Here is a 15,212-nt window from a genome sequence, read left to right as displayed (position 1 = left end):
TTTCGAACTTTGTTCTCAGTTGGCAGAATATTTCCAACAGCCCTTGGGTAGTAAGTGTGATCCAGCAGGGTCTTCTCATAGAGTTCGATGCGCCTCCTCCCAGGATCTTAAGAGTCACCTCCCCGTCATCTCGGGAGACTCAAAAACTGATGATGGCAGGAATACAGGACTTACTAGACTCGAGAGCTATTTCCGTGGTCCCGGTAAACGAGCAGGGGGAAGGTCACTATTCCCGTATCTTCATGGTAAAAAAGCCTTCCGGGCAGGCTCGGATTATAATAAATCTAAAAGCTCTCAACAAATACATAACTTACCACAAATTCAAAATGGAGTCAGTAAAAACAGCAATCCCTCTGATAGCTCCTCATTCCTATATGGCGATAATAGATCTCAAAGATGCCTATTTCCATATTCCAATGCATCCTCGCCACAGGAAATTCCTAAGATTTGCGGTCCAAATCAATCAAAAGGTCCTACACTTCCAATACAATGTTCTTCCCTTCGGGATCTCCTCGGCCCCAAGGGTTTTCTCCAGAGTCATGGCAGAAGCTGTAGCTCACATCAGGAACCAAGACGTCGCTATAGTGCCATACTTGGACGACCTTTTAGTAATTGGTCCTTCAGCCGAAATTTTCAATCAGAGGATCTCCAAAACTTTGGATATCTTACAGCTTTTGGGTTGGATACCCAATCTAAGCAAGTCCCAACTATTACCATCAAAGGTGATAAAATTTCTCGGAGTCCTTTTGGACTCGGAAAATCAAAAATCTTTCCTACCAGAGGAACCTGATATCCAAGGTCTTAAACTTCAAGAAACAACGGTCTCCGACTCTGCGGACTGCAATGTCTCTTCTGGGGTCGATGACGGCCTGTATACAATCAGTCCAGTGGGCTCAAAGCCACTCCAGAGTTCTGCAGACACACATCCTAGGAAATTGGAACGGAAATCCAAATTCCTTGAACAGAAGAGTGTGCACTCCAGGGAAGGTAAAAGCCTCGTTAACCTGGTGGGCGATCCAAAAAAACCTGCTAAGGGGAGTAGACTGGATACAAGATCCACTGGTGACAGTAACAACAGATGCCAGTCAAAGAGGTTGGGGAGCAGTTGTCTAGCAGATCCCGTTCCAGGGTCTCTGGAATCAGAAAGAAAGCTCCAGGTCCTCCAACTTCAGAGAATTTATGGCAGTGGAGAAGGCCCTTCTGGCCTCCAGCAGTCTTATTTTAGGTCAACATGTCAGAGTTTACTCAGACAATATGACTGTGGCACATCTAAAGCACCAGGGGAGCTCGAAGTTCAATCATTTGAAGACAATATCAAACAGAATTTTTTGCTGGGCAGAGAAACATCTCCTCTCTCTATCAGCAATACACCTTAAGGGATCAGTAAATACTCATGCAGATCTCCTGAGTCGTCGCGACTTGCATCCAGGAGAATGGAGCCTGAAGGCGGATGTTTTCAGAATGTTGACGGACAGATGGGGACTTCCCGACATAGATCTCCTAGCATCAGATCAGAATGCACAGGTCGAGAACTACTTCTCTTTAGACCCCAGGGACAGGTCTCAGGGAGCAGACGCCTTTGCTCATTCATGGAGATTCCGTCTAGCGTACGTGTTTCCTCCAATATCGTTGCTTGCAAAGACCCTCCGGAAGATCCGAGACGATCAGGTCCAGACTATTCTAGTAGCTCCGGCATGGCCAAAGAGAAGTTGGTATAACCTCATCAGAGAACTGAAGGTGGATGGTCCGGTCTTTCTCCAAACATCAGAGGATCTACTCTGCCAGGGCCCCTTTTATCATCCGGAGCCGCAAAAGTTCAAGCTTGCAGCCTGGCTATTGAAGCCAAGGTACTAAGAGCTAAAGGTCTTTCGGAGTCAGTAATCTCTACTTTACAGAAATCTAGAAAACCTGTCACCAATGCTATATATAGCAAAATTTGGAAGATATTCTCCTCGTGGTGTCATCCTCATAATCCTGACCCTTTCCATCCTAATATCTCACAAATATTAGACTTTCTACAAAAAGGATTGGAGTTGGGGCTGAAGCCAAGTACCTTAAAGGTCCAAGTGTCAGCTTTGAGTTCTGTCTTCGACCAAGACCTTGCAGGACATCATTGGATAAAAAGGTTCATGGTCGCAGCATCAAGGCATTGTCCAAGAAAACAAATCTTTGTGCCATCATGGGACTTAAACGTAGTTCTAAAGGGCCTTACGGCTCCTCCATTTGAGCCATTATCATCTTGCTCCTCACAGCTTCTGTCCTGCAAGACCGCCTTCTTAGTTGCAATTTCTACTGCAAGACGAGTGGGGGAAATACAAGCCCTCTCAATTAGAGAACCTTATCTTACTATAAGAGACGATTCCATTGTGTTCCGACCAGATCCATGTTTCCTTCCGAAGGTAGTGTCAGAATTTCATCGATCACAGGATATAGTCCTTCCATCGTTCTGTCACAATCCTTCAAACCCGGAGGAACACAGATTTCATACATTGGATGTACGACTTATAGTGTTATACTACCTGGAACAAACCAAATCCTTCAGAATTGACAAAAATCTCTTTGTTCATCTATCTGGCCGAAACAAGGGCAAGAAGGTAGCGAAGAGTACCATTGCCAACTGGATAAAGAAGGCCATTACTGAAGCATACCTAGCTCAGAATATTGCAATTCCTGCGGGCCTAAAGGCTCATTCCACCAGATCTACTTCCGTCTCTTGGGCTGAAAGGGCTGGCGCTTCAACAGAGCAGATTTGCAGAGCTTCAACATGGTCTTCTCTACACACATTTACTAAGCATTATAGATTGGACTTCTGGTCCAATCGGGATCTTGCTTTTGGCCGAAAAGTTCTTCAGGCTGTGGTCCCTCCCTAAATTCAGAATTGGTTGGCATTCCTCCTGTGGCTGTTAGAGAAAATAGAATTATTCTTACCGTTAATTCGGTTTCTAGGAGCCTTCCATGACAGCATTAATTCCCTCCCGATGTTCTTGGATATTTAGTCTAAGAACCTAAAGGTAACTGGTGCTATGGGTTCAGTTGTAAGTCACTGGTTAATGGGAGGTGGGAGGGGTTTTTAACCTCTTGTGCTTCCTGTCCCCATTAGGGTATGGAGACAACCTCCTGTGGCTGTCGTGGAAGGCTCCTAGAAACCGAATTAACGGTAAGAATAATTCTATTTTCTGATTCCTACTCTTTTGCATGTTTGTCACACTTAAATGTTTCAGATCACCAAAAAATGTAAATATTAGATAACACAAGTAAACACAATTTTCTTAATAAGGGAAACAAAATTTCAAACCTACATGGCCATGTGTGAAAAAGTGATTGCCCCTTCCCAATTAAAACATAAATAAGCTGTGGTTTATCACATCTTTGTGAAGCTGAGTTCAAATTCCCTAAGCACACATGGGCCTGATTACTGCCACACCTGTTCTCAATCAAGAAATCACTTACATAGTACCTGCCTGACTCACAAAATGAAGTAGACCAAAACATCCTCAACAGCTAGACATCATGCCGTGATCCAAAAGAATTCTGGAACAAATAAGAAACAACGTAACGTAATTGAGATTTCTTTGGGGAAAATATTATACAGCCATTTTTAAAGCTTTGGGACTCCAGCGAACCACAATGCGAGCCATTGCTCATAAATGGCAAAAACATGAAAGCGTGGTGAACCTTCCCAGGAGTGGCTGGCCGACCAAAATGAGCCCAAGAGCACGGCGACAACAAAAGGCCCCACAATAACATCCACAGGCCTCACTTTCCTCTGTTAAGTTCAGTGTTCATAACTCCTCCATAAGAAAGAGACTGGGCAATAATGGCTCATATCAGAGTTCCAAGACCAAAATCACTGCTGAACAATAAGAACATAAAGGTTCGTCTCAGTTTTGCCAGAAACCATCGTGATGATCCCCAAGACTTTGGGGAGAATACTCTGTGGACTGACTAGACAAAAGGTGAACTTTTTGGAAGCTGTGTGTCCCAATACATCTGGCGTAGAAGTAACACAGCATTTCAGAAAAGTAACATACCAACAGTAAATTGTGGTGGTAGTGTTGTGGCCTGGGGCTATTTTACTGCTTCAGGACCTGGAAGACTTCCTGTAGTAATGAATTCTGCTTTCTTCCAAAATTCCTGAAGGAGAATGCCACTTATTCGTGATCTCAAGCTGAAGCAAACTTGGGTTATACAGCAGGACAATGATCCAAAACACACCAGCAAGTCCATCTCTGAATGGCTTAAGAAAATCAAAATTAAGACTTTGACGTGGCTTAGTCAAAGTCCTGACCTTCATCCGATTCAGAAGCTGTGGTATGACCTTAAAATGTCGGTTCATGCTTGGAAACTCTCCAATGTCACTGAATTACAACATTTCTACAAAGATGAGTGGGCCAAAATTCCTTCAGTGTTGTAAAAGACTCATTGCCAGTTATGACAAATGCTTGATTGCAGTTGTTGCTACTAAGGGTGTCCCAACCAGTTATTAGACTTAAAAGGCAATCACTTTTTCACACAGGACACTGTAGGTTTGGATTTCTTTTTCCCTTAATAATAAAGACCTTCATTTAAAAACTGCATTTTTTGTTTCTGTTATCTTTGTACAATACTTACATTTGTTTTATTAACTGAAACATTTACCGTAAGTGTGACAAATATGCAAAAGAATAGGTAATCGGGAAGGGGAAACAGTTTTTCATACAACTGTATCTTCCGCATCTCTAGTAGAGATGAGCAAATAGGGTCCAGCAGCTACCTTCGTGGTCTGTGGCTGGCACGTGCATAGGAGGCGGTATGCAAGGCTTCCACCCATCTGCCGCATGCTAATGACTCTGCATCTGAGTAGTTCAATTCAATTCACTCATTTCTAAAGGCTAGTCAACTGCTTTTACCCTCACATATTTTGTTTATAGACTATTGCTGCAAGTTTCCTGAACTTCTAGCCACATATGAATCTTAATGTTACATGTTGTTAACACTATATTTTTAAAATTTTAATATTGAAGTAGTATTTTTAAAACTCTTACTTCTTGTTCTTGTAGGGTGTCAATACAAAAAGTTCTGGTAAATGGCCACAAAATTCAGAAAAGCTTTCTTGCTTTGCATTGTTTGTGAAATTTGGTAAAGAGGTAAGGTATTTATGTCTCAAAAACTATTGTGGTTAAGAAGTGTTTCCACTTAAATTTACAATATGTCTCCTGAATATTTTGATACTGAATTTACATTTGAGAAATGCATGTCACTGTATATAAAGATTTTTATTTGTAGGCTGCATTAAGAATTGCCGCACATGTCATCATATTGTATACATTGGACTACAAAGACTGTTTTTATGATATGGAACAACAAGTGCCATAATAAGGAATGTACAAGGCCTTTTAGCGATATTATGCAAATTGTCTTTTGAGAGAGGAAGAGGACTCTAGTGCCACCTATTGGAAGTAGCAAATCTGCAAGTCAATATTGACCCTTTAACAGGCCTTGCAATATGACTTAGGATAATAGCCAAATCAAAATCTCAATTTGCAGACACGGTGTTTCGGGTTATTGCCCTTAGTCAGTGCAAAGATTGCTATTTTCTAATAGGTGGCACTACTGTTAAGGTCCTTTTCCTCCCTGAAGAGACTGCATATTAAATTTCCCAGAGGAGCATGCGAGGCATTTAAGTCTCCTCATAGTGGTGTGCCAGATCTGGCATGTCATTCTGGTCAAGAAGAATCCTTACCCCTTAGATTTTAGAAAAATTGCCATTTTTAAACGTTACCATTTCAGCCTTTGCAAATAACTCCAGCCATTTTGCGTGTGGTTCTTTATTTGGATTTGCAGCAAGTAATGGTTCATCTTGGTTCATCTTTTACACAAAACAAAATTGTTGTCAGTGTTTGTATTTTTTCTAGTTTTTGATTTCCTTGTTTATCACCGTTTTTAAGTTTTGGATGTTCTTTTTCTTGTTTCCCTGATTCTTTTTTACTTTTATAAATCTATATATTTTGTTTTATTAATGTTTTGCAGTTTTAATAACAATGTGATTTTTAAACTAGGTATCCGCCAAGATGAAGCAATTTAAGGATGAACTTTTAGCATCTTGTTTAAAATTAATCCTTTCTCTGCCTCATGATATTATCATGCTTGATATGAAAGCCTACATACCATCTTTACAAGTAAGCCATAACTTTTTCTACCTGACCATATGGTTGTAAAATAATAGATTTTTATTTTGCACAATAATTGTGTATAACTGTAGTCACACTTAATCAATTTTTTTTTTAAATCATTCAAGGGAATAGGAATCTAAACAGTATTGCATGTTGACATCCCCCTTACCCCTCACCTCCCCCATGATTAATTGCACTGGTCACATGACATCTCCTGCCAGAGAAGGATCCAGGGGGGGGGGGGGTCCTGTGAATATATAGATTTATTTTAGACCACCATGGACCCATTTAAAAAAAATAATTGACAACTTCTTTAAACCCCAGTTGAAGATAATAAAGTCGTCTTCTAGTATCTAAACATAAAATACTTGCATGGAAAAGAATAAAAATCCTATAGCATAGCTCAACAATTAGGCCTTAAAGGGAACCAGTCACCTGATTCATGTTGCTATAACTCTGGCTCTTTGAAATGTCCCTGACCTTAACCCCTTTCTGACCTCGGACGGGATAGTACGTCCGAGGTCAGAAGCCACCCTTAGATGCAGGCTCCGGCGGTGAGCCCACATCAAAGCCGGGACATGTCAGCTGTTTTGAACATCTGACATGTGCCCGTAATAAACGCGAGCAGAATCTCGATCTGCCCGCACCTATTAACTAGTTAAATGCCGCTGTCAAACACAGACAGCGGCATTTAACTACCGCATCCGGCCAGGCGGCCGGAAATGACGGCATCGCCGACCCCCGTCACATGATCAGAGGTCGGCGTTGCTTCAGTATTGTAACCATAGAGGTCCTTGAGACCTCTATGGTTACTGATCCCCGGCAGCTGTGAGCGCCACCCTGTGGTCGGCGCTCACAGCACACCTGATTTTCTGCTACATAGCAGCGAACAGCAGATCGCTGCTATGTAGCAGAGCCGATCGTGCTGTGCCTGCTTCTATGCTGAGGCTATTGAAGCATGGCAAAAGTAAAAAAAAAAAAAAAAAAATGTGAAAAAAATAAAAAAAATATAAAAGTTTAAATCGCCCCCTTTCGCCCCAATCGAAATAAATCAATAAAAAAAAAATCAAACCTACACATATTTGGTATCGCCGCGTTCAGAATCGCCCGGTCTATCAATAAAAAAAAGCATTAACCTGATCGCTAAACAGCGTAGCGAGAAAAAAATTCGAAACACCAGAATTAAGTTTTTTTGGTCGCCGCAACATTGCATTAAAATGCAATAACGGGCGATCAAAAGAACGTATCTGCACAAAAATGCTATCTTTAAAAACGCCAGCTCGGCAGGCAAAAAATAAGCCCTCAACCGACCCCAGATCATGAAAAATGGAGGCGCTACGAGTATCGGAAAATGGCGCAATTTTTTTTTTTTTTTTTTTTTTAGCAAAGTTTGGAATTTTTTTTCACCACTTAGGTAAAAAATAACCTAGTCATGTTAGGTGTCTATGAACTCGTAATGACCTGGAGAATCATAATGGCAGGTCAGTTGTAGCATTTAGTGAACCTAGCAAAAAAGCCAAACAAAAAACAAGTGTGGGACTGCACTTTTTTTTTTTTTTTGCAATTTCACTGCACTTGGAATTTTTTTTCCCGTTTTCTAGGACACGACATGCTAAAACCAATGATTTCCTTCAAAAGTACAACTCGTCCCGCAAAAAAGAAGCCCTCACATGGCCAAATTGACGGAAAAATAAAAAAGTTATGGCTCTGGGAAGGAGGGCAGTGAAATACGAACATGGAAAAACGAAAAATCCCAAGGTCATGAAGGGGTTAAAGTCCGGTTGGAGACCAGACTAGTCGAGCGCCATCCTGGCCAGCTTCTCCCAGCGCCTCCCTTGGTGATTGATAGTCCTCTCGTTATGGATCCTTAAAGTATTTTTTCTCTGAAACGCTGGAGCATTTGAGACGTGATTGACCTTGATGCAGTTGTGCAGTCAGGCTTAGACTCATGCTTACTGCGGTTTTGGCAGCATGAATCCAGTGACAAGTTCCCTTTATGTGTTGGAGATACTTGTTTTATATCATTAGATTGCATCTGTTTTGTATACATTGCATAGATATTATTAGAATTGACATAGTACATATGCAAGAATATCACATTTTGTTTCATTATTTACAGACTGCCTTTAAGTTAGGCTTGAGCTCCCCACAGCTTGCAGATGCTGGCCTTGATGCACTTGAAGATTGGTCATCTCGAATTCCTCCAGATACAATGGAGCTGTACTACAAAGATATTCTACCATCTCTAGATGGCTACTTGACAGACACACCATCCTCCGGTATGAACATTATTTGATTGCACGATACATGGGTAATTTATTTTATTCAACTGAGTGCAGATCTCAGTTTGAGCTACTCGTCTGCATCACCTGCTTTGGCGCGTAAGGCTTATTTCTATTTCTGTCTTTTGTGACACCAAACAGAATACCTCACTTGACCCTTTGTCTCCTTTCATATAAAACAAAAATGTGTATTACATGATTGTTGTGATTTTGTGGAAGCTTGATTGATTTTTTTTTATCACTAATTAGTACAACTTTGGACAAAATTAATGAAATGGCATAAAATGTTGTTAATCAATAAAATGATGGATTCAAACACCCACAATTTTACACTGGATGCTGCTATCATTCTCAATTTACTTTGGTGCTTACAAATCTATTTTGCACATTGCAATGACATTAGGTTCATGCCTTACAATATCAGAAAGATCGTCTTTACTTTCTAAATTCCAATAGCAGATGATACTGGACCCAATGTGTCACCTGCCTACAAAATAACATTCAAGGTGCCAGTTCAAAGCTCAGAGTGCCCAGATTAAATTACCTTTAATCCTCGTTGACCTGAGAAGGTAACCTGTTGTAGCGTGTTTTTTTTCCAATCAGAGTTTTTTTTTTTATTGTGAAAGATATCAAAATATATTCACATATTAATTTGTTTTTTAGAAACAATCAAAACTAAATAAAACTAACAAATAAAATATATATATATCATTCTGAACCCAATAAAAACCAGTTCATATTAGTGTTCATTGTAGGGATTATAATTTGCTTACTACCATTTACATACATACTGTATACACGAGTATAAGCCGAGGCACCTAATTTTGCCATGAAAAACTGGTAAAACTTATTGACTCAAGTATAAGCCAGGTATGCATTGTCCCCTCATCACCATGCTGGTATGCACAGCATCCTCTTCCCCATCCTGGTATGCACGGCCTCCTTTTACCCATCCTTGTATGCATGGCTTCTCATCGCTATCCTGGTATGCATGGCCAGCTCATCCGTAGCCTGGTATGCATGAATCCTCATCCCCATCCTTGTATGCATGGCCATCTCATCGCCATCTTTGTATGCATGGCCCCTTCATCCCCATCCTTGTATGCCTGTCTATCTCATCCCTATCATGGTATGCATGGCTCCTCATCCCTTTCCTCATATGTATGGCCCCCATTAGAAAAGCATTAAAAAAATAAACCATCCTACTTACCGTCCCTGAGCTCCCTCACATTACCTTGTTCCAGTGCCAGCAGCTGCAGCATCCAGGCGATCACATGTCCCCGATACTTAAGGTAATGAAAATTCACTGCGCTCCACACCTATTGGAGTGGAGAGAGGTGAATATTCATTTCTCTTAAGTAACGCGCTCCCGTGATTGCCAGGCCACTGCAGGAATCAAGCTGCGACTGGCACGGTGTTCGCTATTACATAGAAATAAATATTCTCTGCCAGCGTAGTGGATATTCATTTCTCTTTAGCAGCGGTCACAGGAGTTAGCCACAGCCCATGGCTTCTGCCTCCTGTGACCTGTTGCTCTGCTGCTCCCACTCCATGTTCTAGGACAATGAGTTGAGTATAAGGCGAGGGGGCGTTTTCAGCACAAACAAATGTGCTGAAAAACTCAGCTTATACTCGAGTATATACGGTAAATATAAATGAATACCATCTGTATTCTTGTGTATTGCAATAAAATACAGAGAATTACAGCATTTAGACATACGGTAATTATCTAGGACCCTTTTGTTTGCCAAAACCAAAATCTAACACTTTGGGAGCGTGATTTAGGGGCTAGATATGAGTTACTAGATTTTACAGGTTTATGACAAGGAGATGTACAAACAGTCCATCATTGTGTTTCTGAGAAGTCTTTACAATCCATTGTTCCCATAGCTTTATAAATGTTCTTCTTTCCATACATAAGAAATTATTTCGTTTTTCTATCCAGTGTAGCCCTAATAGTTTTCTAGCTTGAAATAGTATTCTGGAGATGGCTCTAGGAGAATCTGAATTCAGCTGCTCCTCTAACAGTTCAAGATGTGCAGGTTCCAACTGTAGATGAATTCTGAACACAAATTTTAAGTCAACTACCCCCTTCCAAAAGTTCCCAATATTTACACACTCCCACTTCATGTGCATTAAGTGAATGTCATTTTCCCCCATCTTGGACACATGTTGTCTACTCTTAGGCTGGAGTCACACTCGGCGTAAGACAATACGGTCTGTATATTACGGCCGTAATACGCTGAAAAGTCCCCAAAATAGTGGTCCGTCGCTCCTCCGTAGGCAGGGTGTTTCAGCGTTTTTTGCGCATGGCATCTTCCGTATGTAATCCGTATGGCATCCGTACTGCGTGTTTTTCTCGCAGGCTTGCAAAACCGACATACGGCTATACAAGGGATCCATGTGTAAAAAAACAAAAACAAAAAAAAAAACATATATACTGTAAACCATCTCATATCACCTTTTTTTTTTGCATATTCCACACTACTAATGTTAGTAGTGTGTATATGCAAAATTTGGCCGTTCTAGCTATTAAATTAAAGGGTTAAATGGCGGAAAAAATTGGCGTGGGCTCCCGCACAATTTTCTCTGCCAGAGTAGTAAAGCCAGTGACTGAGGGCAGATATTAATAGCCTGGAGAGGGTCCATGGTTATTGCCCCCCCCCCCCCCCCCCCCCGGCTAAAAACATCTGCCCCCAGCCACCCCAGAAAAGGCACATCTAGAAGATGCGCCTATTCTGGCACTTGGCCACTCTCTTCCCATTCCTGTGTAGCGGTGGTATATGGGGTAATAAAGGGTTAATGCCACCTTGCTAATTAAGCCAAATTAATAATGGAGAGGCGTCAATTATGACACCTATCCATTATTAATCCAATAGTAGTAAAGGGTTAAAAAATACACAAACACATTATTAAAAAGTATTTTAATGAAAAAATCACAAAGGTTGTTGTAATATTTTATTCTATGCTCAATCCACTCACTGAAGACCCTCGATCTGTAACAAAAAAAACAAACAACAATATGCATACCTTCCGAAGATCTGTAACGTCCCACGATGTAAATCCATCTGAAGGGGTTAAAATATTTTGCAGCAAGGAGCTCTGCTAATGCAGCGCTGCTCCTTGCTGCAAAACCCCGGAGAATGAAGGTAAAGTAGGTCAATGACCTATATTTACCTTCATTTGCGGTGAGGCGCCCTCTGCTGGTTGTTCCTAGATCGTGGGAACTTTCCTAGAAAGCTCCCAGGCTCGAGTTCATAAGAGGCGCCCTCTGCTGGTTGTCCTCATATCTCGAGCCTGGGAGCTTTCTAGGAAAGTTCCCACGATCTAGGGACATTCAGCAGAGGGCGCCTCACCGCAAATGAATGTAAATATAGGTCATTGACCTACTTTACCTTCATTCCCCGGGGTTTTGCAGCCAGGAACAACGCTGCATTAGCAGAGTTCGTGGCTGCAAAATATTTTAACCCCTTCAGATGGATTTACATCGTTGGACGTTACAGATCTGCGGAAGGTATGGATATTGTTGGTTTATTTTTTTTTGTTACAGATCGAGGGTCTTCAGTGATTGGATTGAGCGTAGAATAAAATATTACAACAACCTTTTGTTTTTATTTCATTAAAATAATATTTAATAATGTGGTTGTGTTTTTTTTAACCCTTTACTAGTATTGGATTAATAATGGATAGGTGTCATAATTGACGCCTCTCCATTATTAATTTGGCTTAATGTCACCTTACAATAGCAAGGTGGCATAAACCCTTCATTACCCCATATCCCACCGCTACACGGGAATGGGAAGAGAGTGGCCAAGTGCCAGAATAGGCGCATCTTCCAGATGTGCCTTTTCTGGGGTGGCTGGGGGCAGATGTTTTTAGCCAGGGGGGGGGGTGGAGGGGCAATAACCATGGACCCTCTCCAGGCTATTAATATCTGCCCTCAGTCACTGGCTTTACTACTCTGGCGGAGAAAATTGCACGGGAGCCCACGCCAATTTTTTCCGCCTTTAATTTAATAGCTAGAACGGCCAAATTTTGCATATACACACTACTAACATTAGTAGTGTGGAATATGCAAAAAAAAAGGTGATATGACATGGTTTACTGTATGTAAACCAGGTCTCATATCATGTCGGGTTTAGGAAGGAGATAGCAAAAGCCGGTAATTGAATTACCGGCTTTAAAGCTATCTTGCGCTGTATGAAGTAATAACATATATACATATATGTGTCTCACTGATATATACAGTGGGGCAAAAAAGTATTTAGTCAGTCAGCAATAGTGCAAGCTCCACCACTTAAAAAGATGAGAGGCGTCTGTAATTTACATCATAGGTAGACCTCAACTATGGGAGACAAACTGAGAAAAAAAAATCCAGAAAATCACATTGTCTGTTTTTTTATCATTTTTTTTGCATATTATGGTGGAAAATAAGTATTTGGTCAGAAACAAACAATCAAGATTTCTGGCTCTCACAGACCTGTAACTTCTTCTTTAAGAGTCTCCGCTTTCCTCCACTCATTACCTGTAGTAATGGCACCTGTTTAAACTTGTTATCAGTATAAAAAGACACCTGTGCACACCCTCAAACAGTCTGACTCCAAACTCCACTATGGTGAAGACCAAAGAGCTGTCAAAGGACACCAGAAACAAAATTGTAGCCCTGCACCAGGCTGGGAAGACTGAATCTGCAATAGCCAACCAGCTTGGAGTGAAGAAATCAACAGTGGGAGCAATAATTAGAAAATGGAAGACATACAAGACCACTGATAATCTCCCTCGATCTGGGGCTCCACGCAAAATCCCACCCCGTGGGGTCAGAATGATCACAAGAACGGTGAGCAAAAATCCCAGAACCACGCGGGGGGACCTAGTGAATGAACTGCAGAGAGCTGGGACCAATGTAACAAGGCCTACCATAAGTAGCACACTACGCCACCATGGACTCAGATCCTGCAGTGCCAGACGTGTCCCACTGCTTAAGCCAGTACATGTCCGGGCCCGTCTGAAGTTTGCTAGAGAGCATTTGGATGATCCAGAGGAGTTTTGGGAGAATGTCCTATGGTCTGATGAAACCAAACTGGAACTGTTTGGTAGAAACACAACTTGTCGTGTTTGGAGGAAAAAGAATACTGAGTTGCATCCATCAAACACCATACCTCCTGTAAAGCATGGTGGTGGAAACATCATGCTTTGGGGCTGTTTCTCTGCAAAGGGGTCAGGACGACTGATCCGGGTACATGAAAGAATGAATGGGGCCATGTATCGTGAGATTTTGAGTGCAAACCTCCTTCCATCAGCAAGGGCATTGAAGATGAAACGTGGCTGGGTCTTTCAACATGACAATGATCCAAAGCACACCGCCAGGGCAACGAAGGAGTGGCTTCATAAGAAGCATTTCAAGGTCCTGGAGTGGCCTAGCCAGTCTCCAGATCTCAACCCTATAGAAAACCTTTGGAGGGAGTTGAAAGTCCGTGTTGCCAAGCGAAAAGCCAAAAACATCACTGCTCTAGAGGAGATCTGCATGGAGGAATGGGCCAACATACCAACAACAGTGTGTGGCAACCTTGTGAAGACTTACAGAAAACGTTTGACCTCTGTCATTGCCAACAAAGGATATATTACAAAGTATTGAGATGAAATTTTGTTTCTGACCAAATACTTATTTTCCACCATAATATGCAAATAAAATGTTAAAAAAAACAGACAATGTGATTTTCTGGATTTTTTTTTTCTCAGTTTGTCTCCCATAGTTGAGGTCTACCTATGATGTAAATTACAGACGCCTCTCATCTTTTTAAGTGGTGGAACTTGCACTATTGCTGACTGACTAAATACTTTTTTGCCCCACTGTGTGTGTGTGTGTGTGTGTGTATGTATATATATATATATATATATATATATATATATATATATATATATATATATATATATATATATATATATATATATATATATATATATACCTATTCTATGTGTACACATTTATTCTACCTATTCTACTGTAAGCTGTCAGTGTGATTTTACTGTACACCGCACTGAATTGCCGGCTTTTCTCTCTAACACCGCTGCGTATTTCTCGCAAGTCACACTGCTGGTCCGTGTGTAATCCGTATTTTTTTGGCTTCCATAGACTTTCATTGGCGTTTTTTTTGCGCAATACGGTGACAAACGCAGCATGCTGCGATTTTCTACGGCCGTAGAAAGCCGTATAATACTGATCAGTAAAATACGGCAGATAGGAGCAGGGACATAGAGAATAATTGGGACGTTGGTTAAGCGTGTTTTACGGACGTATTTTCTGCACTCATACGTCCGTAAAACTCGCTAGTGTGACTCCAGCCTTATACTGTCACGAGTGTGTCATGTTCCCCTGGAAGACTTGGAGTTAGACGGTAACGTTGGGTAATGAATTGCAGTCCTCTTTAGAGGTGGTGTGATTAATGCCCTAATTTAAATAATTTCCTTTCCTTGCTGAGAGGGTTAAGGACTTTCCATGCTGGCGGAGACCATACTGCCTGGTTGTTGTCAGCTGCAACTGCTTATAATTTACTCCCTCTTTATATATAGGCTCTGGGCATTTAGTGTGATGAAGCTAATTAGTTGAAGTCTGGAGTTGGCGTGTTCTGTAGGTTGCTGTTGTATGTGTGTTGTTCTCTCCTGGTTCCTTTTCCCATTTAGTTTTTTCCTCCCTGTCCCTATCATCCTCCCTATTGTTAGTTAGAGCTTTTTGTATGATAGCAGTTTTCGGTTATCCCTGTCTAGTCTTTGTGTGTGG

General features: G+C 41.3%; 1 protein-coding gene across 1 annotated transcript in view; it reads left to right on the top strand.

Moving 5' to 3' along the window:
• Nucleotides 1-15,212, top strand: part of PRKDC (protein kinase, DNA-activated, catalytic subunit) — a 448,603-nt gene that overhangs the window by 116,126 nt on the left and 317,265 nt on the right. Inside the window, exons 19-21 of the mRNA XM_069731310.1 lie at nucleotides 5,040-5,126; nucleotides 6,039-6,158; nucleotides 8,272-8,431. Coding sequence (XP_069587411.1) covers nucleotides 5,040-5,126; nucleotides 6,039-6,158; nucleotides 8,272-8,431 — 367 coding nt within the window. The remainder of the gene's footprint in view (nucleotides 1-5,039; nucleotides 5,127-6,038; nucleotides 6,159-8,271; nucleotides 8,432-15,212) is intronic.

The sequence above is a fragment of the Ranitomeya imitator genome, chromosome 6 (assembly GCF_032444005.1).
Source record: "Ranitomeya imitator isolate aRanImi1 chromosome 6, aRanImi1.pri, whole genome shotgun sequence".
NCBI classification, from domain to species: Eukaryota; Metazoa; Chordata; class Amphibia; order Anura; family Dendrobatidae; genus Ranitomeya; species Ranitomeya imitator.
Note: the sequence above shows the minus strand (reverse complement) of the source record. Positions and strands in the feature narration are given on the sequence as shown.